Consider the following 23,979-nt stretch of genomic DNA (forward strand, 5'->3'; position numbering starts at 1 on the left):
TCCAAGAAGTCGCAGCGGCCCGAGCGGAAGACCTTCCAGGTCAAGCTGGAGACGCGGCAGATCACGTGGAGCCGTGGCGCCGACAAGATCGAGGGGGCCAGTAAGTGCGCCCCCCTCCCTGGGGCCCGCCGCGCGCGCGGGGGCGGCGGTGGTCTGCGCCCGGCTCCCGCGCTCCTCGGGCCGCCGCTGAAGAGAGACTTGGGCAAACTTTCGGGCTTTACCCCCCACACCCTGTGGGCCCCGCCCCCGCCTCGGCCCGGGTGGTCACCGGGGGCGGGGGGCATCCGGGTCCTCAGTCACCTGACAGGACACCCCCTCCCCCAGCCGGGGGGACGTGTTCCAGGCTCTTTGCCCAGAGGCCTAAAAATCCTAGCGGGTTGGAGACCAGCGAGGCCGGCGTCTGGTCCCCCACAGCCCGGGAGCGGTGTCGGCCGAGGCGACGGGAGCCGAGGCAGCGTGCCCCCTGCCAGCCCCAGAACCGGGGCCAGACCAGATGCGCGCCCTTTCTCCAAAAAGAGCAGCCTCCACGAAACTGTGGGCCTCCTGCCTGGGCTCATACTTGGAACGGAACCTTTGGGTTTCCTGGGTAGAACTTAGGCAGTTGCTACGGGAGGGCTGGTTTTGGAGCGGAACCGGGCCTATGCATCTCCGTCACGGGGAGAGGGAGGAAGGTGGTCCTGTTCGGTTTGGAAAAGCCTGAGGGGAGGCAGTGGCTGCTTTTTCCCGCCGCTTCTTTTGTCCCGAAGCTGAATTTTGGAGGTCTGTGTGCGTGGGCAGATACCCAAAGCCGGGGCACGGAGAGGGGCCAGACTCCCCTTGTCCTTGGATGCACGTTCTCAAGAGCTTGGCTCCCAGGAGGCCAGCCTCACTGCTTTGTGTCAGGTACTGTTCAAGAGCACGCAGCCAAATTGGGGTCTAGCCCTTTGTGTCCTGTGGCCTGTGTCCCGTAGCTGGAGGGAACCAGGAGTGGCTACTCTTGATTTCCTGCCTCTTTTCCTTCCCAGGCCTGACCTTGGCTGCTTTTGCGAAGGAGGGAGGTGGGGGATTTTGAAAAACCCCAAATCCTTCAGAGTGTTATTCCCCTGGGCGCGTGCTTGTGCTGTGGCCGGATGGGCCCCAGCTCCGCTCTCCGTTCCCCCACCTCCAAGTGTGAGGGGTGATTTGTCTGCAACCCCAGGCTGTGGGTTGCTAACTGCAGAGACCCCCAGAGACTGATGTTAGAGCCAGGTTCAGAATTAGGTCCATGTGTAGGAAGCGGGTTCAGGAAGTGACACCCCCAAGGGAAGGTCCCACAGACCTCCTTGGCTGTGGTGTACCTGCCTGAAGATGGCTGAGAAGATTGGGAGGAAGGAAGGTCTTACGGTGAGGCAGCCGTCCTCAACTACAAACTCCAGATCTGACACAGCTGCCGAACTTCCACACGGCAGCCGCCTTCCTCGGTGCCCCCGTCGGCCCTGTCAGCCATTGGGAGAAAATTTTAGTTATTTGAGAGACTGGATTCCAAAGTGGAGGAAGGACAGACACTGCAGAGAGCTGGGATGGCCCTGGAAACATCACCCAGGCATCAGACTCCAGGCGCAGCCCCCTCCATGTTTCTGTGGTGCTCTGTGTGCTCGCTCTCCTGAATTGGTAGCATGGGCTGGAGGTTCCCAGATAGACTTCTCCTAAGTAACAAGCTGCATTTCAAACCGTGCTCGTGACCAGCAGGCAGTACGTGCAGCACAGTGGTTGAAGGCAGGGTTGGATTTGAAGCCCGTGTATATTAGTTGTGTATCCCCTGCAGCTAGCTACTTCTCAGAGCTTTAGTTTCCTCATCTGTGAAGTGGGAGTAATAATACATCCACTATATTTTGTTGCTCTGGGGGTTAAATGAGAAGATTAAAACAGCTAGCACAGTGCCCGACACATTGTAAATGTTTAATAAGTGTAAGCCGTTATTAATGGTAACAATAATGGAGTATGACTGATCTCCTGGACTGGGACTGTGTGGCTGCAGAAGAGGGTGAGGGTGAGGGTGTCGGAAGGGAGGAGGATGGGGCCCCAGTTCCCACTTCACTGAGATCACTACCCGGAGACGGGAGGATATGGTTTTGTTTTGCCCTGACCCAACTACTCAGCTACCCACCTACCACGTAGAACAGTGGATAGAGTAAGTATAAGGAGATGTGCACATCTGGCTCATGAGTGGGTAACTTTCTCGTTTGTACGTTGGGGCATGTATAGAAGGAATGGGTGTGGAGACGCAAGAGGCTAGTCCCACGATGTCTCAGGTGTTTGGGGATGGAGGCAGGAATGCAGAGGACCTGATGACCCCCAGCCCCCAATGGTGGGTCAGCCAGAGAGGTACAAATTCAGTGATCTCATCAGTTAGCTGGGATTTGAGAGGCCTGGAACATGGGCAAAGGATGTGGAAGGGGCCCTGGCCCTTTGATTTTGGAGGCCCGGATTGAAGGATTCCGGGTGAGAAGGCTAATGGACACTCATGTGGCGTTCAGACCTTGCAAACAGAGCCTCGTGCTGAAGCTGCCCCATTGCTGCCTATTCATGGGTGCACCTCATTGTGGGGTTCTGATCCCTGCAGCCCCCGTCTGTGGGTTCTGAGGAAGTTTAGACTCCCAGCAGGGCCCCTTGCCGTCTGGCCTTTTCCTGCTGACCCTGTAACCTGGCCAAAGAGAGAGAGAGACACTTCTGGGACCCTCAGGGTGTCCGTGGCCCTGAGGAGAGACTGGGGTTCAATGAAAGTGCCCGGCACTCATGTAGAGCAGGGGTCCCCAACCCCCGGGCCATGGACTGGTACCAGTCCTCGGCCTGTGAGGAACCAGGCCGCACAGCAGGAGGTGAGCGTGGGCGAGTGAGCAAAGCTTCATCTTCTGCCCCCCCCCCCATCGCTCGCATTCCCGCCTGAAACGCCCCCGCCCCCCGTCAGTGGAAAAATTGTCTTCCTCGAAACCAGTCCCTGGTGCCAAAAAGTTTGGGGACCGCTTATGTACAGGACCTCAACAGGACCTCATTCTGGCCTAACTCTGTGCCCTCTCGCTTTATCCTGCACTTGTGAGACGGGGCTGGCAGGTGCTCACTTCTCCAGTGGGAGTTTGGCTTAAAAGAGGGGTGGGGAAGTGCCTTGGTGCTGGTTGTCACGGTGGTGTGACAGGAACCAGGTCAACGTTGGGCTTTTTATGTTACAGATACTGACTTAAATGAGCACAAAGCAATTACAGACCTCCTGCTGAGTGCTACAGAGACTTTTCATCATGTTTTCTTGGTTTATCCTCTAAAGGGCTTGGAGTACCACCCCACTTTACAGATGAGGAAATAGAAGTGTAGGGAGTGAATTGTGCTGCCATGTGACAGCCTCAGTTGGACCCGGCTCTCCAGTCAGTGGCTGGTCGGCCAGTCCCAAGAGGACTCAGAGCCCCGGGATTGTGCTGTGAGTGGTCTCAGGCCCCCGTTCTGTGGTCTGCGTTGCACCTCTGAGGAGAAACCTTTGTGTTCGGACTGTTCCTTACAGACAGCCTCAGCCTCTCTAGGCTCTGGCTGTACACTTTTCCCTCAGGTGCCTTCTGGGATGAGAGGTTCAGTCAAGGGTCATTGTGGGTACAGTGGCTCGGGTGGAGGCTCCACGGTGGGCTCTGAGTGCCATCCAAGCGTATCTGTGAGAACTTTTGCAGCCCCAGCCTTTCGTCTTTGATTCTTACATTGACACCCTTCTAGACGCCAGGCTTTCTCAGGTGGTGAATGAAAACAGGCCCTTGCCCTTAGGGAAACTAAAGGGGACAATGGAATGGTACCTTTGATGCCAGGGGTGGGGGGTGGCAGAAGAACGCAAACCGCCTGGACAAGGCAGTCAGGCTCACAGGGTAGGTGACATTGGTACCAGCTGTCTGAGGCCTGACCCCTGTGGCTGTCAGACTGCTGAGGAGATAGACCACAGGGCCAGCCCTGAAGGCTGGGCCCAAGGTGCCCGAGGAGGGCAGGCCTGTATCATTGGGGATTTTCTTTGTGCTGGCTGGTTGCTCCCGGGGGGAGAGGGGTGAGAGCACATGTCCGGATCTCCAGAGCTAGCCATCCTCGCCTGTGCGTTTCCTGTCTGACTAGTTTTTCCAGGGGAAGTCAGACCTCTTAGTGTTTCCTCAGCCCCCCAGGCTTGCCCTGATGTGTGGGTTTCCAGACCAGCCCGGCCAAGCTCTCTGTCCAGCTGGGGCTTTTTCTTTCCTGTGAACCTAGGAAAGGGGCCTGCTTCACAGATGCCTGGAAGAGCTGAGCACAGCAGCCCTGGGGCCCCCAACACCTCCACCTTCTCTGTGTGTGTGCACGTGCCCACACAGACGTACGCAGATGCATAGGCTTGAGTTACCAGTTAGAGAGCTTGGTCACTACTTGTTTTGGGTAGCCCCTTAGAATGGGGGGCATTTATTTGCTCAGTAAATATTGTGTGAACACCTCTTATTTGCCCAGTGCTAGGCACTAAGGGTTCAAAAGATGGATAAGACTTGGTCAGTGGCATTGAGGGACTCCCAGACTCCTGGAAGAGACAGATTTGGGAACGTGTAATTATAACCCTGTGTGTTATGTACCTAGAGGTCCATACTGAGAGCTTTCTGAGTGCAGAGTAACGAGCTCTGCTCAGCAAGCAGGGGGGGTCGAGAGGAGAGAGCCGGGAAGGCTTCACACGGAAGGTGGCCGGGGAGCTGGGCCTTCCTGAGTGGTTGAGGAACTTGCCTGTGCCCTGGCTGAGGCCCTGGGGATCGCTGTGCAGGGGTTGGGCTGGGGGCAGCGTAGGGAGGGCCATGGCATGCTGTAACTCGTGGGTTGTGCTCTGTTCTGTAGGCCAGCTGTCACCAGAGGCTGAAGCAGGACTGTCCTGTGTTTGTCTGGGAGAGGTTGAGGAGGGAGACCTGTGAGCCACTTGCAGTTTGTAGGAGAGACCTGATGAGCACAGCACAGCCTCCTTGCGACGCAGGCGGGAGGCGGCAGTGATGGAGGGGAGGGGAGGGGCTGGGGCTGGAGGGAGGAGACAGTAGAGCCAGGGTAGCTTAGCATTCGGGCTCTGAACTCTGCCTAGGTTAAAATCCTGTAGTGCCGCTTACTTGCTCTGTGACCTTGAGAGGGTTGACTTTATCTCTCTGGACTCCTTGTTTATAAAAGAGGGATAGATTACATTTTTCTCATAAGGGAGTTGCGAGGATTCGGAGAGAGTCTGCAAGATGCTTCGCGTGGAGTGTAGCACCGTGTAAGTGCTTCACGCATGGGAGCCCTGACGAGGAGGAAGGTGAAGATTAAGTTGCCCAGGAGGACCTGTTAGTGGAAGGGAGCAAATGTACCTGTGGTATTGAGGGGGCTGGCCACTAAGCGCTTTGATTCGGAGACAAGGAGCCACCTAGCCTCTTTCTTGAAGCTCTCAGGAGCCCCTCTATCATCAGGGCTCTTTCCTGCCGCTGACTTTTGCAGGGTGCCAGGGCAGTTGGCTGTGAGCAGCGGTTTTGGTATCATATGAAGATATCAGATTGGCCTATTTCTGAGAACGTCGCCCTGAGAAATGCTACCTGAGCCCCTTGGTGGGAGACCCCTGTCTTCCAGGAAGTGCTTTAATGCCAGCACGTCAGTGTGCTAGGGCCTGCCTTTGCCTCTCCCATCACCATCCCTGTCGGTCTCCGTTAATTCAAGGCATCTCTTCCCACTCTGTGCCCTTTTCTCTGGGATGTGGCTTCAAGGAAGTCAGCGGTGGCTAAGGTGGAGGGAGGAAGGGAGGCCTAATGTAGCAAAGGCCTGATATTAGGGGATAGGAGACGTTTTCCCCTCTCTGCTCCCTCTCTTAGAACTGCAGAAGTCAGTGGGGACTTTGAGGGGAGTCCCAGGAGAAGTGGAGGTGGGACAGGAGGAGGGGAGTGTTCTGGAGCTCCTAGTAGAGTGCTTTGTTTAGAGAAGCATGGCGCCCGGGCTTCTCTGGGGGGAAATCTTTGAGAGCAGCATGGTATAAGGTAATAAGACTCTAGGTGGAGCCCAGGGTGAGGAGTGGCCTCCAGCAGCTGTAGCCAGAATCAGTCAGATTTGGGTCTGAGTCTCAGCTCTTCCTGTGACCTTGGGTACACGTCACTTTAACCTATCTTAAACTGATCTTCAGCTGTAAAAATAATTTCTCCCTCACGGAGCAGTATATTAACAACGGTCAAATAGATTTTATGTGAGAGTGCTCAGCACAGCATGTTGCACTCGTGGGTGCTTAACAACTATTTGTTTCCTTTGCTTTCACCATAACTAACTACAGAGCTCCAGTTCTTCTGTCCACCACGAAGCTGGATGCCGTGGCTGCTCTGACAGCCTGGGCTAGAAGTCTGTTTCCTACTTCTTTTCTTTGTTCCCTCCCTGAGTCTGTACACAGAGGTCGGGGGCAGGAGAAAAATTGGGTACTTGAATAGTGCATTAGTTCATGGAGCATTTTCTCATCCATTGTGTTGTTTGAGCTCCACCACAGCTCCACCTGAGAGGTGGGAATGATAGGCTCTCCCTTGTAGATGAGGAAACCAAGGCCCCAAGGCTAAGGTGCCCCAGCAGGTTCATGGTAGTGCTGGGACAAGAGCCTGGAACTTCTGATTCCCACTGCAGTGTTCAGTTCATTCCTCCACTCTGGGGAAATGACAGTAAGGTGGGTGTTCTGCAGGACCAGAGTTGTTTTACTTTATGTGGACAGAGCTCCCTGATCTCTCCTCTGCCCTCTGGGCAGATGTGCTGGTCGATGCGCCCAGGCCCCCTTCCTGGCACGCTGGACTCAGAGCCTCCATCGGGACCCTCTGCTGCCCTCGGCTTGCCACAGCCCCCATCGAGATGCTTCTCTCCCTGCTGCGGGGGCCAAGGTAGCAGAAGAGCCTTGCCCTGACTTGCTCTTACTGGGCTGTGGTGACATCCGCACTGAGCCTCTGCCAGGGCAGTGGGAGTCTGGGCTCTGGGCTCTAGGTGCCCTGAGAAGGGCCTCTCCAGGACCCCAACGACAAGCTGAAGCACATGCCTTCGTCCACATGTTCCTTCGTTCATCCCACATTTAGTGTGGTCTTAGCTCCTGTGTGTTAGGTACGCTGAACCAGACATGATGACTCCAGCCTCTGACTTGTTCACTGTGGCAGTAGATCTCTAGCATAGTGAGCTTTCCATATCACCATAGCTACTCTTTCCTTGAAGGAAAAAAAAAAAAAAAAGCCCTGAAAACGGCTTTCTTGGGCCCTGTGGCACACTGAACAAGTGAGGTGCCACTTGTGCCTCCCTGGCTTTGGACTCTGGCATTTGCTGACGTGCCAAGCACTGTGGAGTCTAGCGGTAAACATAAAGGTTAAGGCACATACAGCCAGAAAGAAAAAATAACGGCGGGGTCCGGGCACGCTGAGAAGGAAACAAGCCAAGCTTGCTCTGTCGGTCTGGAGAGATGAGGGTGTGCTGTGTTCATCTCCATGGCTGATGGCAGCCGAGGCTTGGCTCTCCCGTAGGCCATATGTGTGCGCCGTGGCGAGCCACCCCACTGTTTCCGGAGGGGGGCCTTGGCGGCTCTGGGTCTGCCCCCAGGTGCAGAGCCTCAGCACTCAGGGCAGATTAGGCTGGAGGAGGATTTGGGGAAAGGAGGCCAGGGAGGAATTAGTTCCTGTGACTTGAGCACGGGGTACAGTGAGGGTGGCCCCGCTGTTGTGGCAGGTAGGCTGCAGCCCTTGTGGGTCAAGAGGCTGCCTTGGCTGGGGTCTCGGAAACAGAGAACTTTGTGTTCTCACTCCGAGGTATTATAGCTGTGCCCTTGCCTAATTGTATCTCTCCGCCTTCACCCCAACACACATACCCCTGTTTGAGCTGCCCCCGAGCCACAGCTTCCTGCCATCACCCCATCACCCCAGAGTTAGAGCCGCTCATCACAGCTGGGTGTGCTGGGGCCTCCAGAGGGAGCGGAGACTGAGGCTGCCTCGAGAGAGTGCCCTCAGCCCTAGAGGAGAGGGAAGAAGTGTGAGAAGGGGGAGGTCCTTGGATATGCTGGGGCTGGGGAAGAGAGGTGGTGGGGACGGTGCAGGTGGTCGCTTTGGTGGAGGCTGAGGTCCCAGGAGATGCGGCTCGGAGAGTCTCTGCTTGCATTCCTGCCGCAGTTCTTGATGGTCTCCCTCTCCTCCTTGTAAGACTAGTTCCTTTTGAGGAGGTGCTTGGCTTGCCTTTGAGAGGCTGCAGTGGCTGAGTGCCCAAGCACAAGTACTAGGTCTCTCCCCGACTTGTCACCTCTAGGAACCAAGCCTGTCCTCGGGGAAGCAGGGAGGGCTCCTTTTTATAGCCCACATGTAGGCTTTGTGTATAGGCTGTGCTGCTTCCTTCTGGGCCCTTCCCGGTGTTGGCCGGTGGCCCTGGCTTCAGCAAGACTAAGGATGCAGAATACATGGGGCAGGGCTTTCTCCTGCAGGAGACTGGCATCTCCCTTGCTGAGCCAGGCCTGGCACAAAGCAGCCTGGAGTTAGGAAGCAAGAAAAGAAGGTGACCCAGTCCTTGATCCTGGGAAGCTTGTGATCTGGAACGTGCAGAAAACCGTGAAAGCCCAGGGCCGGCAGGAGACAGTTGTGCCTAAAGTGCTGTTGGCTGAGCGCGGGGCTCCAGAGAGAATCAGCCTGCCACTGTGGGTCGCTCCCCCTGCTGGCTAGCAGGCTGGCGTTGGCTAGAGGATCGAGGCGTGGGCTCGGTGAGGAGTGGACGGTCTGACCAAAGCTCCAGGCCCTGGTGGCAGACATCTGACCAGAATGGTAAGGCGTTGGGCCACGGAGAGTTGGACCGCTTGTTTGTGTGAGACCTAATTCTAACTCATCGCGGGTGGGCCATTCACATTGGGGTTGGCTTCCTGTTTTCTTGGATACCTGGGGACGTGGCTGAGCTGAAATGTCCTGAAGGAAGTGGTTGTTTAAGGGGCGCCCCCCAGGTCCCAGTGTCCTTGGCCTGGCCTTGCCCTTGCAGGGGTAGGGCACTGACCATACTGGGACTCTGGCTGTGTAGCTGTGGGTGTGTGGTGGGTGAATGCAAACCCCATGGGATTGTGTGACTTCAGCCTCAGGCCCAGAGAGTGTGGGCCCGAGTTCATGGAGTGACTGACCCTAGGAAGGAGGGGAGGAGTTGCCCACAGGTCCCAAAGGCTTCTGCGCCTACTTGAAGGTAGGAGGTCAGCTGGGAAGTTGGGTAGCGACAGGGGCGGGGGGCGACGAGTCCCTCTCTGAGGCTCTGAAGACCCCTTCCCCCTGTTTGTCCTCCGGTAGCTCTCCTATTCTGACCCTAACACAGTAATTGAGTATAATGTGCCTGTGTTCGCCTGTCAGTCCCTAACTGGGGCTGGCCTTTCTTGGGAGCTCTTAGCATATCCAGCAAGGAGGTTAGAAAACGTAGTATATATCGGTTTGTCCGGGGTTACTCAGAGCCTCTTGAGGCCAGCAGTAAAATAACAGAGAGAGTCCCCTCCAGTGAGAACACCTGATGCCTAGACTGTTCCTTGAGGGTGTCCTGGTCCCTGGCCTGAGAACTGGCCCACACTGGAAGGGTGAGGCTCTGCAGGCAGGGGTGGGAGGCTAGCAGGCAGCTGTCTGTGCTACAGGAGGTGAGGCCAGGAGCTGTCTTAAGAGCGTGGAACCAGGGAATTAAAATCAGGAAGGGCAAGTCCCAAGGTAGCCACTCCTCTCAATAGGGGAGGTGATTTTGAAGAATCTGAACTGGGCTTCCTGGGGAGGCAGGGAGTGGGTGTTCCCTTTCACCTTGGAGTGAGGTCAGAGAGTAGATCACATACTGGGGCCTTGGCTCCCCGGGAAGCAAAAGGAGGATGGGAGAGTGGCTTGGCTTGGGCTGGTGTTGCCCAAAGGGAGTGGCCCACTGAGGAGAGGCTGGACCAAGCAGCTCTAAACCGGGAGAGCAGGTGGGTGTACAGGAGAGGGCGTCTGAATGAGCAGGCCTGTGACCTACTGACCCTTGTCATTGTTTAGAACGTCTCCAACCTAATCAGGGTTGACTCTGTTGGGGGTTTGAGGGCTGGCCCCATATGTCCCCCAAAGAGGGAAGGGCCCATGGTGACAGTAACAGAAACCAAAGAGGCGGGGAGGCAGGGCCGGGGTCGTGAGACAGCATGGGGGTCAGCAAGCTCCACAGGGGAAGGCCTCTGCCATCCCCCTCCCATCTGTACCCCAACTTCAGCCCCTATCACTCAGCCCCCAGCCGGAGGCCCCTATCATTTCCTTTCAGGAGAGGGCCCCAGAGTTTTTCTTTCTTCTCCTAACAGTCCATTTCCTGCTAGGCACTGGGGCATTGACGCCAACAGGCATGGAGCTTATGCTCCAGTGGAGAAGACAGTCAGTCAAATAGCCTTAAAATACACAGCGTTCCCACTCATCTAGGTACTAGGTAAATGTGGTTGTGAATGATATTAGAAAAGCCAGTAGGACTTGTTCAAGGATTAGATTGGAGGGGGTGAGAGAAAAAATGTTAAGCATGATTCTGAAGAGTCGAGTCTATGCACCTCTTTGGAGGTGGTGCTGTTAGCGGACCCAAGAGGTGTGGCAAGAGGCCTCGTTTTTGTGAGGGGTTGACTTTGAGGCGAACAGGTGGAGACGGCAAGTAGGCAGTTGGTTTGAAGGGTCTGAAGCTTATAGTCAAGGAGTCGGCTAGAGCTGTGTTTGTAAATTGCCTGCATTGACACTGACTGGGGAGCAGGGAGAGCATCGGGAGAGGAGAGGCCCTTGGCATGGGGCCTTGATGAAGGCCAGCGTGGGGACAGGTGGGGATAGGCCTGGAGCCCAAGAAGAAGCAGGAAATCAGGAGAGGAGAAGTCAAGGGCAGAGCTTGCAGCAGGAGGGAGGGTGTAGACAACCGTGTTGATTGCCCTGAGGGTCAGGAAAGAGGAGGCTAGAAAAGTGACTTATGCTTAGTACTCTGGTTCTCCAGGTGGCCTGAATGTACCATGAGGAGCATTTCATTGGGCCTTTTGAGATCCTGGACACTCCAATACCCAGCCCTGCTGGGCCCTCATCCTCTTCCCTGTAGCTGGGAGCCTGGCAGACACAGGCCATCTAGAAAGAACTCGGGCAGCACCAGCCTGCAGAGTGGGCAGACGTCAGCATCCAAGGGACTGCCTGGGGCGTCATGTGGGCTCGGGCAGAGAAGCTGGAGCAAGCCCCCTGTTGCACCTGACCCCACTGTGGTGTTGATGGCCAGTGGAGGCCTACCTTCCCTCCCCTCTCATCCATGAAACTCTGAATGCCCTTTTCCCCAAACCCCCAGACTGCTGCATCGATGCCTTGGCTTCTGTGATCCTCCCTGACAGACCCGGACAGGCCAGTCCTCCAGACCTGCCTTCCGTGGACAGAGTGGTCCGAGACTTCCCACATCCAGCTCCTCACTTTCTCTGGCTCTCGGTGCCACAGACACCTCCCTGTTGTTCTACTCTTTGCAGGACCTCATAGTTATCTGCTTCCCCATCTGTTTCCTCCACCGGGCAGGAGCTTTCTGGCTTTCTCAGGGGCAGGAACTCCAATGCCTTACTGATCTCTGTTTATCCAGGACCCACCCCAGGGCCTGACGTGGAGTAGACAGACATTTGAAAGTTTGATCCCGGTGATGGAATGAAAGAACAAGCCCAGTAGATAACTGCTCATCTCTCTCCCAGCTTTGAGTTCCTTGGGTGGGGCTTCCTTGCCCTTCCTTCCTTTGGAGCCAGGGCATGCTGTTCCCACCCCTGAAATGGATGGGATTAATTTTGCATCTTAGGGAAGAGGGCTGCCTGCCTGAATGGTGTGAAGGCTTGCTGGGCTGCCCAGCTTTTTCTCTGCAAACCCAAGTTCACGGTGTGTGCTGCTGTGGGGCCGCTGCAGAGGGTCCCAGTTCTACATGAACTACCATGTGACTGTGACAAGACCCTTGGGAGCCTCCATTTCCTCATTGCTCCACAGAGGAGGTTCACCTAGAATCTAGACTCCAGATGATTCATGAACTGGCGAGGATCCTTGGCAGCTGTGACCTGAAGCAGTTAGTATGTAGGAGTGCAGGGTTCCGTGTAGGAGGATCCCACAGATCCCCATCCAACTGTCTGAATGGCCTTTTCCTGTTTATTAAGGTGGGAGAAGGGCTGGCTGCTCTTCTCGGTCAGGTGTTTGGGGAACAGTGATGGACGAAACCCCAACCGGGAACAGATGCTGAGCTCTGCCCTGGGTGTGCCCTGTACTCCAGGGTTTGGCTAGGCCTTCCCTGTTGCATCTGGGAAGGGGTTTAGTCCTCTCGCCCCTGCTGGTCTGGTTTGAAGGTGCTGCTGCACAGGAATGGGAAGGAGATAAACTCTGGCCTCACCTTCCCTTTGCTGCATGACCCTGTGACCCTGGGTCTCTGAGTCAGGATCCGTCCTTTGTAAAATGGAGACTGAGAGCTCCCCACCCCTCCGCTCTCATCTTTCTCCCTGGGAGCCGCTCCAGACTGTTGTGTTGGGCGGGGATAGGGGGGCTCTCATTCCTACTCCTTGAGCAGTAGGTGGCCGACATGGAAGCTGCTGGCCATCCCAGGCCCTGGCTCCTGCTGCATCAGACTCCTTTCCCACCTGTGTGCAGGTTCTGTCTTGTCTTCTCTTTGGCCACCTCCATCCTTCTCCTTCCAAGCTGTGAGGCTCTGTATAATCCTGGCCGATCCAGGCACCCTAGGGTGCAGAGGCCTCTGGCTCCCTGTGTAGGGCAGCAGAGGTGCAGAGCTGGGAATCAGCTGGTTGGCAGTGCGCTTCCCTTCGTGGATTCCTTTCTCCATCTCAGCGTCCTCTGGGGGAGAAAGTTCAGCTCCATTTGTGCTCTCTCCGGCCCTGATGTGTAGTTTCTTTGGAGGGTGGTACAGGAGGTGCTGACTTGCGGGATGGGGACTGGGAGTGGCCCATCTGTTTGGCCCAGGCTGTATGTGGAGAAGATGTGATTGATGAGAGAGTGTTTCTGGGAAGGTCTGTACAACTCTCCCGACCCCTGGGACCCGCTCTTTTGAATCTCCTGGTGGCCTTGGCTTAGACCCAAGCAGGGCGTGGTGCTCAAAGAGCCCTGCCTGTTCTCTTTTGTTTTCCCCAAAGCACCATTAGCTTCCCATGGTTCCCACCGGCTACAGGAACCTGTGTACAGGAACCTCCCAGTGTTTTCAGATTACTCTGGCCCCTGGGGTGGTGCCCGCGCCCTCCCCCCTGCACCCCGTGTCTGGTCCTTCTTTCTTCTCTCCACATGGTCACCCCACTGACCACTGCATTTGCATATTTGTTGGAGCTCCTCAGCCTTTGTTGCCCCATGGCACCACCTCTTCCAGGAAGTCATCCCTGATACCCTCTTTGAGCATCTGTGGCCTCTTAGATAATTAGCTCTGGAGTCTAACTCTCGTGTGTTCATTCCTGCTTCTAAGCACTCTGTAAGGCATTTTGAAGCCTCCCCAGGGACCTGGGTTTGGGGAATGGAGAGGAGGCAGATGTGGTTTCTTCCTTGTGGAACTCACAGGTCAGTGGCCTTGACACCAAGGAGGCATCAGATGGTGTGACCAGAATGCGGAAGCACCAAGTATGCCACGGGACCAGGCCTGATGGAAACTTGAGTTGAGAAGGTGGGCCTGGCACATGCAGAGGCTCAGAGGTAGGGGGAGCGCTGGGAGCGGATGTGGGGCTGGGGTCTCTGGATCTCGTGGCTCTGACTGGACTTGGGCCCTTTTGAGGAGTGCTGAGCTTTGCCCACCTTCCTCCAGGACACGCTGCAGGGCTGGGCGTGCACAGCCCACTGTCAGGGGCAGTGAAAACCCCAGGGGAAGGGACCTGTCCCGATAACATTCACTTACCTCTTTCAAGCTTCCTAGATGTTTTTTAAAAAACTTTGGTATTTATCATGACTTACAGCTATTTTAAGTTATAAAAAGTATTTACATGCATTTTTATACGGTTGGTTTCTTTTTTTTAAATTAATTTTTGGCTGCGTTGGGTCTTCGTTGCTGCGTGCGAGCTTCAGTAGTTGTGGCACACAGGCGTAGTTGCTCCGCAGCATGTGGGATCTTCCTGGACCAGGGCTCGAACCCGTGTCCCCTGCACTGGCAGGAGGATTCTTAACCACTGCACCACCAGGGGAGTCCGGTTAGTTTTGAATTTCCTGGTGGCCTTGGGGAGAAACGGTTAGTTTCTATTGCAGTTTCCACCAATTAATTTATGCACTTAAAGGGAAGACTCTCTTAAGAGAAATATTTTGGCGAATGCATGTTTCATGTCCAGAAATTTGTGATATGTGTCATTTCGTTTTTTTGTGTGTGGTGGTGCTGGTGGTTTTCTTGACCGTATCTTCATCATTAGGGGGTTTAATTTTCAGTATGTCCTCTTGTCCCTTTCTAGCAAAATCACCTTGCTGACTCTGTGTAGTTCTCTGTCTGCATGTGAAGGGTTTATGGCAGGCCCACCCCCACTAAGGCCTTCACTTTATCCACAGGCTACCTAAGAGCTGAGAGACTTGCCCGAGGCCCAAGCTGTATCCTCAGAAACAGGATTTGAAACGTGGTGTTTGTGATTTCAGATCTGTTAGCATTCTCTTCTGGTGCCCCACCCTATGCAAGGTCGGGGTGTGTGTAGTGCCGGCACGTGTTGGCTAGTGCGTAGGTGAGATGCTGTGACTGCAACAGGCCCGGTGCTGAGGCTCAGGAAGCAGCCTCTGGCTTAGAGCGTGTCATGTCCATGTGCACCTCATGTGAACTCGGAGGCTCCACAAGTCCCACTCTTCCCCCATGGTGCCCCACCCCTGTGAGACCCTTTTTGGAGCTGGGGAAATGGCTACTTGGGTTCTTTTCCTTGGGCCAAGGCAGCTGTAGGCCAGCTTTACCTCGCCTAGGTTTGGGTTTGCCCCCAGCAAAGCCCTGGCAGTGGCTGCTGCTGGCTCACATAGGCCCCATGTCAATGGCACTAGGCACACAGGCAGGGGGCTTCAGACTTCACTGGGACTGGCGGCTCCTGGCAGGGCCCTTATGCAACCCAGTGAGGTAGGAGGAATCCCCAGTTTACTGATAGGGAAACTGAGGCCAGAAGAGTGCGGGACTGGGCTTCCCTGGTGACGCAGTGGTTAAGAATCCGCCTGCCAATGCAGGGGACACGAGTTTGAGCCCTGGTCTGGGAAGATCCCACATGCCGCGGAGCAACTAAGCCCGTGCGCCACAACTACTGAGCCCGCGTGCCATAGCTGCTGAAGCCTGTGCACCTACAGCCTGTGCTGCACAAGAGAGGCCACCACAATGAGAAGCCTGCGCACCACAACGAAGAGCAAGCCCCCGCTCGCTGCAACTAGAAGAAGGCCCGCATGCAGCAACGAAGACCCAACGCAGCCAAAAATAAGTAAAATAAATAAATTTTTTTTAAAAAAGAGCGGGACTGCCCAGGACCTCACAGCTAGAATTTAAGATCTGTGTGGTTCTCCTCTGCTGGGCCTGGACAGCCTTCAGGAAGGGGATGGTCAGGGCAGGCTTCCTGAAGGAGTGGGAGGAGGCAGCCTGGCCTGTGAGCAGGCCCTCAGCCCTTAGGGCTGGCATGAGAGGCCAGTCCCTGGTCCAGGTGCGGTGGTCCCTCATTAGCCCAGAGCCTCTTGAGGAGGGCTAGTCTATTTCTTCATGAGAGTTTGTGGGCGATTAAATGCCAGGGACTGAGTCCCCCCTCACCGCCCAGGCTTGTCGCTGTCTGCCATGGCCTTGCTTGGAATGGTGATACCCACACTGTTCCTTGGGGCCTCTGCGTGGGCCTTGGGGACCTGGTCCTTAGAGGAATGAGCCCTCCACGGCTCCTAATGGGCTGAGCTGGCTGGGTTGTGCTGATGGACCCCCCCAGGCCCTCTAGGGTTTGGGTGAGCTTGCGGGTGGGCCTTTGTCATAAACGAAAGCCCTACTCCCTTCTGCTGCACATCAGCCCTGCCTGGCTGCAGGCCCCTGGTTGTGGGATCCTGCCCTTGTCCTCAGAGAGTTCCCCCATCTTACTCCCCCATCTCCAGCCTAGCCGGGACCTCCCAGTACCACTGGCTTTTCTTTTCCCCATGTCCCTTGAATGTTATTCTCCGTGGTTCTATGTGGGAATGAGTGCTGGGTCGTGGGTTTCCTGCTCCTCTAAACAGTTTTCCTCCCTCCCCCAAGCTCCCAAGTCCTGAGAGGGTCTCTCTTCCTGCCCTTCCTTCAGGTCTGACCCAGACCCTGCAGGGCAGAGGCCGTGCCTGTCCCAGGGGGTCTCCTCCCCTTGATGGCAGTCCCTGGGCAACCGGTCCTGGCTCTCAGGAAGAGGACCCTGCTGTATTTATTCTGGGAGGCGGGAGGGTGGGGCTGAGGTGGGAGGTCACACAGGATGCAGCTTTTAAGAACCTGGTAGCGCCTCTCACCCTGGTGTCTTGTCCTTCCAGCCTGCGGTTGGCTTGATGGACTTGGAGGGCCTGAGGGCCGGGCTGACAGCTCCAGTGGGGAGAAGTACAAGGGGCCTTGTGTGGCCAGCAGGAGCCTGGGAGACTTGGGCGCCTGGCCCAGAGTTGTTGTGTGCCTACCTGGTCCCTGTTTCGGGGACCAGCCTCTTTTGCTTCCGGTATGGTCTCACTGGAAATGTACTCAGGGGCACGGGGCAGGCCACAGGGCACCTAGGACCCGCTGGCAGTGTGTGTTGTGTGTACGTGTGTGTGCACATGCAGCACATGTGTGGGGTGCTGCAGGTGGCCTGGCAGCAGGCTTCAGGTTGACCCTGCAGTTGCTTGCCGGGCGGTAGCCACATCGTGGACTAACTGCCTCTGATGACTGGTGGGCAGCTGCGCGGAAGGGCCCAGGCTGTGGACCACACAGGCCTCGTTGGCCTGTATGCGTTGTGTGTGTGAGGTCGTGTGCCTGTGTGAGAGGTGTGGGAGCAGGGTGACAGCAGCTCTGCACCGGAAAAGCATGCTGGTTTCTGTTTCAGAGGGCAAGGTTTGTGGTTATTCTGCAGTTTCTGATCTGGGCATTTCCCCTGTTCAGCTCCTCCTTCCATCTTTGGGAACCCTGTCTTCTCAGGCTGGGTCTTTGTGACCCAGTCTCCCTCCCCACCCCCGCTCTGTTTTTACCTGAGCATAACTCTTCATTTTAAAAACCACTCCCATTGTGCTACCCCTCCCCCCAGTGGTGTGCCTGCTTTTTCCGTTGTTTGTTCAGTCATTCAGCAAGCACTGGGTGGCCTTGCCCAGCCTGGGAGAGATTGAAGAACAAACACACACGTAGTGCCCCAGGGTGTCAAGGGCATGATTACTGCAGGAAGGCTCTTCTAAATTGGGTCTTTGGTGAGAGAGAGTGGAGTCTGGGAGGTAGACAGCCCCTGGCTAGGGACCAAGGTGAAATGGGGACAGGAAACACGACAGTTCTTGCCCTCAGTCCAGCTTAGGTGGGATGGAGCAGAGAAGATGGGAGGGCAGAAGTGGCAGTAAATCACTGGAGCCGCATCACAGCGGGCCTTCAAGGCCGGAGAAGGAGTGGGTTCTCCATAGTGAGCAACCTCAGGGGGGATCAGAACAACAACAGCCTATACAGATTCGTAGGCTCAAGAAGGTTGGCTGATTGGTGAGAACTGGGGGGCCCTCAGCTGGAGGACCGGGCCTGTGAGGGTTGCTGAGGGCACGGGAGCAGGGCCCAGGGAGAACCAGCAGTGTTCTGGCAGGGGAGCTGGGCCTGGGGCTGGAGGCGATGCCACTGTTTGAGGTAGGATAGGTGGAGCACAGCTGTGGCTAGAGGGACAGGAAGAAGGCCTTGGGATTGGGCCTCTTAGAACATTCCAGCCGGGGTGCTGTGCACTTCAGGCCAGGAGGGCTCTGGGGGGAGGTGGGCCAGGCAGCATGCTGGCAGCCCTCCTGGCTCCAGATCTTCCGGGCCAGTCTGGGTCGAGAGCATTTGAAGAGGCTCTAGAGCCAAGGGAGTGCTCAGAGTCATTTCTGGCGGCTAAGCCAGGCTTCTCTCTTTTGACCTCCCTAAATCTGTCTCTTTATCTGGCTGGAAAGTGTGCCCTCTGTGCAGGGTCCCAGCCGGCACCCAGGGACAGTGTGAGTGTGCAGCCAGGCGCTCTCCAGGCCTGGGGTCGCAACCTGTGTGCCTGCTCTGACTGCCTGTGCAGACCACAGACCACCGAAGGAGACAGAGCCGAGGGAGGGGGAGGGAGGCTTGAATGAGTGCCCACCATGTGCCAGGTGGCTGGCACACAGGGCTGGGCGCTCTGGGCTGTTAGGACCTTTGAGCTTAGCAACACCTCCAGGTGCCGCAGTCTGTTACCTGTGTTCACCGAGGGAAGCAGTGGGGTCAGAGTGGTTGTCACTCTGCTGAGGTCGCACAGCTAAGGTGAGGTGGAGCCCGGGAGTCCAGTCCCAGCAGGCCCACCCCAGGGCCCACACAGGTCTTTTCTGCCGCCCTGCCTTCTAGAGAAATTCAGTCAAGCTCTTTGCTCTAGAGATAGTAAAACCGAGATGGAGGGAAGTTAAGTGAGTCACTCAGTGTCATCTCAGAGGTAGTGGCTGAAGCAGTTCATCTGCCACTCTGACCTGGGTGCTTCCCCAGTCTGTGCCGTGAGGCCAGAATGGGAGCCATCCGTGGGCAGCCGCTGCTCTTGCTGGGTCTTGCTCAGGGATATTTAGGGGGTGAGCCGTCAGGCTGCACCAGTTCTCTTGGCCCAATCCCTCCTTCCTCCTATGGACCCTGAAACCCATTTGGGCCTGCCCAGCCCCAGGCCTGCCCTTGGGACTTTATGATTCAGTTTGTGTACCCTTTTTTTTTTTTTTGCGGTACACGGGCCTCTCACTGTTGTGGCCTCTCCCATTGCGGAGCACAGGCTCTGGACGCGCAGGCTCAGCGGCCATGGCTCACGGGCCCAGCCGCTCCACGGCACGTGGGATCTTCCCGGACCGAGGCACGAACCCGTGTCCCCTGCATCGGCAGGCGGACTCTCAACCACTGCGCCACCAGGGAAGCCCTAGTTTTATTACTTTTGTGTCAGGAAAGGGTCCTCACAGAACAGCCGTGGGTCCCCACTTCTCTTTGTAGAGTCCAGCTCTTTCCCAGGTCAGAGTGAACTGCCTATATTGTCACCGAGGGAAGGTACACAGGACGGAGATTCCTGTTCCCGCAGACACTCAGCTTTTAGCAGAGCTCTGTCCTTAGACTCAGCCCAGTTCTCTTCTGTCCCCCAGTAGGACTGAGTGGTCTTGACTCTGCCCCGCTTCCCGGGGTGGGGGGGGGTCTCTCTTTGTGGTCCTCCATGAGGAGAGTGTGGGAATGAGTGGGAGACAAGGCTGCCCTCGTTTCAGTGTTAACCCTGAGAGACCTCAGCCTGACCTTGACCTCTTCCCTGCCTTCCTAGTTGACATTCGAGAAATCAAGGAGATCCGCCCGGGGAAGACCTCACGGGACTTCGATCGCTACCAAGAGGATCCTGCTTTTCGACCGGACCAGTCACACTGCTTTGTCATCCTGTATGGAATGGAATTCCGCCTGAAGACCCTGAGCCTGCAAGGTGGGAGCTGAGGAGGTGGAGGAGTTAAGGGGAGCAGCCCCTGGCCCCAGGCTCAGCTCTTTGCCCCTTGCTCATAGCTACGTCTGAGGACGAAGTGAACATGTGGATCAAGGGCCTGACTTGGCTGATGGAGGATACGTTGCAGGCAGCCACACCCTTGCAGATTGAGAGGTAAGAACCCCCCGCAGACGTGCTTAGGGTTGGGGCATCGGGCTCTAGGGAGCAGGGCAGGGACTCAGGCCTCTGTGCCCAGAGCCTGCCTGCTGGTCTCCTCCCTAAGCCTGGGCCTCACTTCGGGCTTCTCTCCCTCCAGGTGGCTGCGGAAGCAGTTCTACTCAGTGGACCGGAATCGTGAGGATCGGTGGGTCCTGCGCTGTGGCTTTAGCCCGGCAGGGTGGGTTGGGGCCGCCAGAGCAATAGCCCACCTCCAGGCAGCTGCCTCGAGAACCGGAGGACCCGCCTCAAGCAGGGTGGGCAGGTGGTTCTGGCACAAGGAGCTTCCTGCAGAAAGCCCTCTGACGGCCTTGTGCGAGCTGGCGGGAGAGGCCAGGGACGATAAGCCACGTGCCCTGCCACTGTGGGCAGAGATAGGCGGTACAGAACTGGCTCTGGGTGTCCTGTAGTTTGTGTGTGTCGGGGGGGGGGTGCTTTGAAGCTCACGGCTTTGAGGCCATGGTGTGACTACCAGAGGGGCTACAGAGAGGTGCAGGACAAAAGCTGGGTGATGGATGATGAGGACCATTGACTGGGAGAGAGGTGGACACCACGGAGGGTGTTGAAGAGAAACGTGACGTGACCCGGGTTCAGTTGCACAGAACTGCTAGCTGCGCTTGGAGGGTCCAGGGCAGGTGGAGTGGAGAACTCAGGGAGCAACTCCAACGCTCTGGGTGAAGAAGACTGGGTCAGGGTGGGGTATTAGGAAGGGGTTGGATTTTGGCTAGGCTGTATTTTGAAGATAGAGCCCAATAGCATTTCCTAACAGATTGATTTTGGGGTGAGAGAGGGAGTTGAGGTTCACGGCAAAAAGCTTTTTGGCATGAGCATCTGGAAAGGTGGAGTTGCCATTGACTGAGATGGGGAAGGCTGTGGGAGGTGCACACTTGAGTGGGTGAAGTTCTGTGATGCCCTTAGATGTTCAGGTAGAGATATTGAGCAGGCAGGTGTGTAGAACGAGTTCAGGGGAGAAGTCGGGCTGGAGCTGGAACCTGAGGAGCACATAGGTGATTTGGAAGGCCACAAGGCTGGTGATGCCTGGGGGTAACCTTGGCAAGAAAAGGGAAGGAGGCTGGTGGCTGATCGAAGGCCCATGCTGCCTCAACACTGGGGACTGGGGAGGTGAGGAGAGGAGCCAGCCAAGGGAAGTGGCTGCTCTAGAGTTAAGAGGAAAATCGGAGAGTGTAGAGCCCTGGAAGCCCAGGGAAGAGGGGGTGGTCAGCTGTGCCAGGCCTTGTGACGTGTGGGGAAGACTGAGAGGTGCTCCTTGGACTTGACAGCACAGAGGTCGTTGGTGACCTTGAGGCAGGCAGTGGACAGTGGGGATGGGGTTCAGGAAATGAAAGGAGCCTGGGTCTCTCCTTTAAGGCACTGCTGTGAAGAGGAGCAGAGAAGGGGCAGTGGCTGGAGAGGAAGCAGGGCAGACAGGTGTTTGGGGGGGAGTGGTAACAATCTGCGTGTAATGCTGATGGCAAGGAGTCCACAGAAGGAAAGCTTGATGACGCAGCAAGTTTCCTAACCTGCCCAGTGAGGACCCTGACGGCCCCACCCCGGGTGACTGAGACCAGGCAAGCGCTTGCTGAACAGCGCTGGCTGATAGATAGCAGGACTGCCCAGGGCAGGGCTGGATCCCTCAGGGAGTTTTGGTGCTGCCTGCCAGGCCCTTGGGCAAGAGAAGGAGGGGTGCCCACATTCCCTCCCTGCCACCACCTCCCAGGAAAGAAGGCCTCCCTCTCCCAGTCGTGTTCATCCTGTTGCCAGGCCCAGCATTGTCCTCCGCCCCATTCTTGGGCAGGGGTGCTTCCCTGTCAGACCCCGGGAGTGTGCTCCATTGCCAGCAGTGGTATTGAGCTGAGAAGGATCTTCCCCCTCCTCCCCTCGGAGGCCCTGACTCCCAGGGGCAGTGGGCGGGAGTCCTGTGAGCTGCCTGCCCCTCTCGGGGAGTTTGAGAATGAGGTGGAAGGAGCCTGGAGGTCCCGCAGTAGTGGCTGCCTCTCTCTGTCCTTGGGAGAGCTGAGGGCCCAGACGTGTGAGCTGAGCGGTGCTGGTGGGAGGGCGGCCCCGAAGATGGGCTCCCCTTGCCCCGCCCTGACCCACTTTACTGAGGCTGGTGACCCCTCCTTGCCAGAATCCTAGACTTTCCTTTGCTCAGCTGAGGAGACCGAGGCCCAGAGAAAGGAAGGGGCTTCCTTTGCTACCCCGTGGCTCTGAGCCAGCCTCACTGTCAGGACCACAGGTCCCAGAGTAGTGTTGTTTACCTGTTCGGCCCCAGGTGGACTCAGCCCACAGGTCAGAGGTTGTGAGAGGTGGGGTGAGGCCACTGGCGATGTCCTTGTTTCCTCAGTATTTCAGCCAAGGACCTGAAGAACATGCTGTCCCAGGTCAACTACCGGGTCCCCAACATGCGCTTCCTCCGAGAGCGGCTGACGGTAAGGGCCGGTGGGCCGTCTGCAGGCGGGTGGGAGGCTGGCTGCCCCAGGCCCTGCGGGAGGCCTGACCGGAAGTGCCGCTCTGCCTCGCAGGACCTGGAGCAGCGCACCAGCGATATCACCTACGGGCAGTTTGCTCAGCTGTACCGCAGCCTTATGTACAGCGCCCAGAAGACGGTGCATGAGCCACCTACCCCCACCGCCCCTACCCTGCTGTCCCACCCCAGCCCCGCTTGCCTCAGCCCTGCTGCCCTGCTTGGGGGTGATTGGGTGCCATTTCTCCAGTTCTTCTCCTCGTGAGGCCTGCCCCTTTCTGTTGCCCCAGCCTTTCTTCCTGAGAGCCCCTTCCCCACGTGGCCTCCCAGGGGCTCTCATGCTGACCTGGTTCTGTCTCCTGCAGATGGACCTCCCCTTCCTGGAAGCCAGTGCCCTGAGGTTTGGTTTGAGTTGGGGAGGTGGGGTTCTCCCTGGGCCCCTTCGTCCCTCCCCTGGTTGATTCCCGATGCAGGTGGGAGGCAGCGGGAGCAGGGGAGCCCTGCTGGCCCATTCCGGGCGGCTGTGCTGGCCGGGAGCTGGGCCCTGCCTTCCCAAGGGCCCCTCATTGTCTGTGGCCCACGCTAGCCAGCCGGCCGCCAGGCATTTCCCTTCTCTCCCACAGGGCGGGGGAGCGGCCGGAGCTCTGCCGGGTGTCCCTTCCTGAGTTCCAGCAGTTCCTCCTCGAGTACCAGGGGGTAGGACTGGGCTGGGGTTGGGCCAGGGTGCTGGCTGAGAGGGGCTGGGCTCACCACGGGATGGAGGCCCCTCACATGCCCCACCCTCCCACCCATCAAAAAAGGTGCAGGAGTTCATGCTCAGCTTCCTTCGAGACCCCTTGCGAGAGATCGAGGAGCCTTACTTCTTCCTGGATGAGGTGAGCCCTGCCCCTCACCCTCCATCGGGGAATCAGGGAGCAGACGGGCCCACGGGAGCCCGGCCAGGTCCCTCCCGCAGTCCGTCGTGCCCCCGACCTGGATTGAGCATTCTCTCCCGTGTCACCCTGTGCTGTGGCCCAGGGCAGGGGCTCATCCTCTCTTCTCTCCGCATTTGCTCCTGGGCAGTTCGTCACCTTCCTGTTCTCCAAGGAGAACAGCATATGGAATTCGCAGCTGGACGCCGTGTGCCCCGACACCATGAACAACCCCCTGTCCCACTACTGGATCTCCTCCTCGCACAACACGTGAGTGGCTCCCTTGGCCCGCACCCGACCCCGGGAGGTGGGTCTCGCCTGACCACCCCGCCCTGCTTCCCTGTCCAGGTACCTGACCGGGGACCAGTTTTCCAGCGAGTCCTCCCTGGAAGCCTACGCCCGCTGCCTGCGGATGGGCTGCCGCTGCATCGAGTGTGCGTGGGGGCTAGGTTGGGGTGGGGGCGGGGGGAGGCCTGCCCGCTTGACTCTGGTCACCTTGCTTGCTCTCCAGTGGACTGCTGGGATGGTCCAGACGGGATGCCAGTCATTTACCACGGACACACCCTGACCACCAAGATCAAGTTCTCAGACGTCCTGCACACCATCAAGGAGCACGCCTTTGTGGCCTCAGAGTGAGTGGCGTGGCTCGGCTCCGGCTCTCTCCTGGGTCCCCTTGAATGTGCTACCCCCCTCCCTGCCTTCCACCTCCTGCCACCTGCTGGAGCCCACCCTTCCCGAGCCATTCACTTCCTGCACGCTTGGCCCACCTGCTCACTCCGTGGGTCCTTCTCCTCAGCCTGTGGAACACAGTCAAGCTCTTCTCATCCTCAAAAATTAACTCCTTAACCCTGGGCTCACAAGGCCATTGTCCTGCCAGCTCCTTTCCCGTCACA

General features: G+C 57.2%; 1 protein-coding gene across 2 annotated transcripts in view; it reads left to right on the plus strand.

The window, feature by feature from the left end:
• The first annotated feature begins 6 nt into the window (after window positions 1-6).
• PLCG1 (phospholipase C gamma 1) overlaps window positions 7-23,979 on the plus strand; it is a 34,980-nt gene continuing 11,007 nt past the window's right edge. For both annotated transcript variants that reach the window (XM_024742871.1, XM_024742870.1), the window contains exons 1-13: window positions 7-100; window positions 19,346-19,498; window positions 19,576-19,669; window positions 19,812-19,859; window positions 22,056-22,140; window positions 22,234-22,317; window positions 22,541-22,575; window positions 22,799-22,871; window positions 22,911-22,937; window positions 22,976-23,050; window positions 23,238-23,356; window positions 23,435-23,520; window positions 23,598-23,718. In XM_024742871.1, the coding sequence (XP_024598639.1) occupies window positions 19,465-19,498; window positions 19,576-19,669; window positions 19,812-19,859; window positions 22,056-22,140; window positions 22,234-22,317; window positions 22,541-22,575; window positions 22,799-22,871; window positions 22,911-22,937; window positions 22,976-23,050; window positions 23,238-23,356; window positions 23,435-23,520; window positions 23,598-23,718 (881 nt within the window). In that variant the 5' untranslated portion in view covers window positions 7-100; window positions 19,346-19,464. The remainder of the gene's footprint in view (window positions 101-19,345; window positions 19,499-19,575; window positions 19,670-19,811; window positions 19,860-22,055; window positions 22,141-22,233; window positions 22,318-22,540; window positions 22,576-22,798; window positions 22,872-22,910; window positions 22,938-22,975; window positions 23,051-23,237; window positions 23,357-23,434; window positions 23,521-23,597; window positions 23,719-23,979) is intronic.

Source organism: Neophocaena asiaeorientalis, unplaced genomic scaffold, assembly GCF_003031525.2.
Source record: "Neophocaena asiaeorientalis asiaeorientalis breed wild unplaced genomic scaffold, Neophocaena_asiaeorientalis_V1.1 scaffold82, whole genome shotgun sequence".
NCBI classification, from domain to species: domain Eukaryota; kingdom Metazoa; phylum Chordata; class Mammalia; order Artiodactyla; family Phocoenidae; genus Neophocaena; species Neophocaena asiaeorientalis.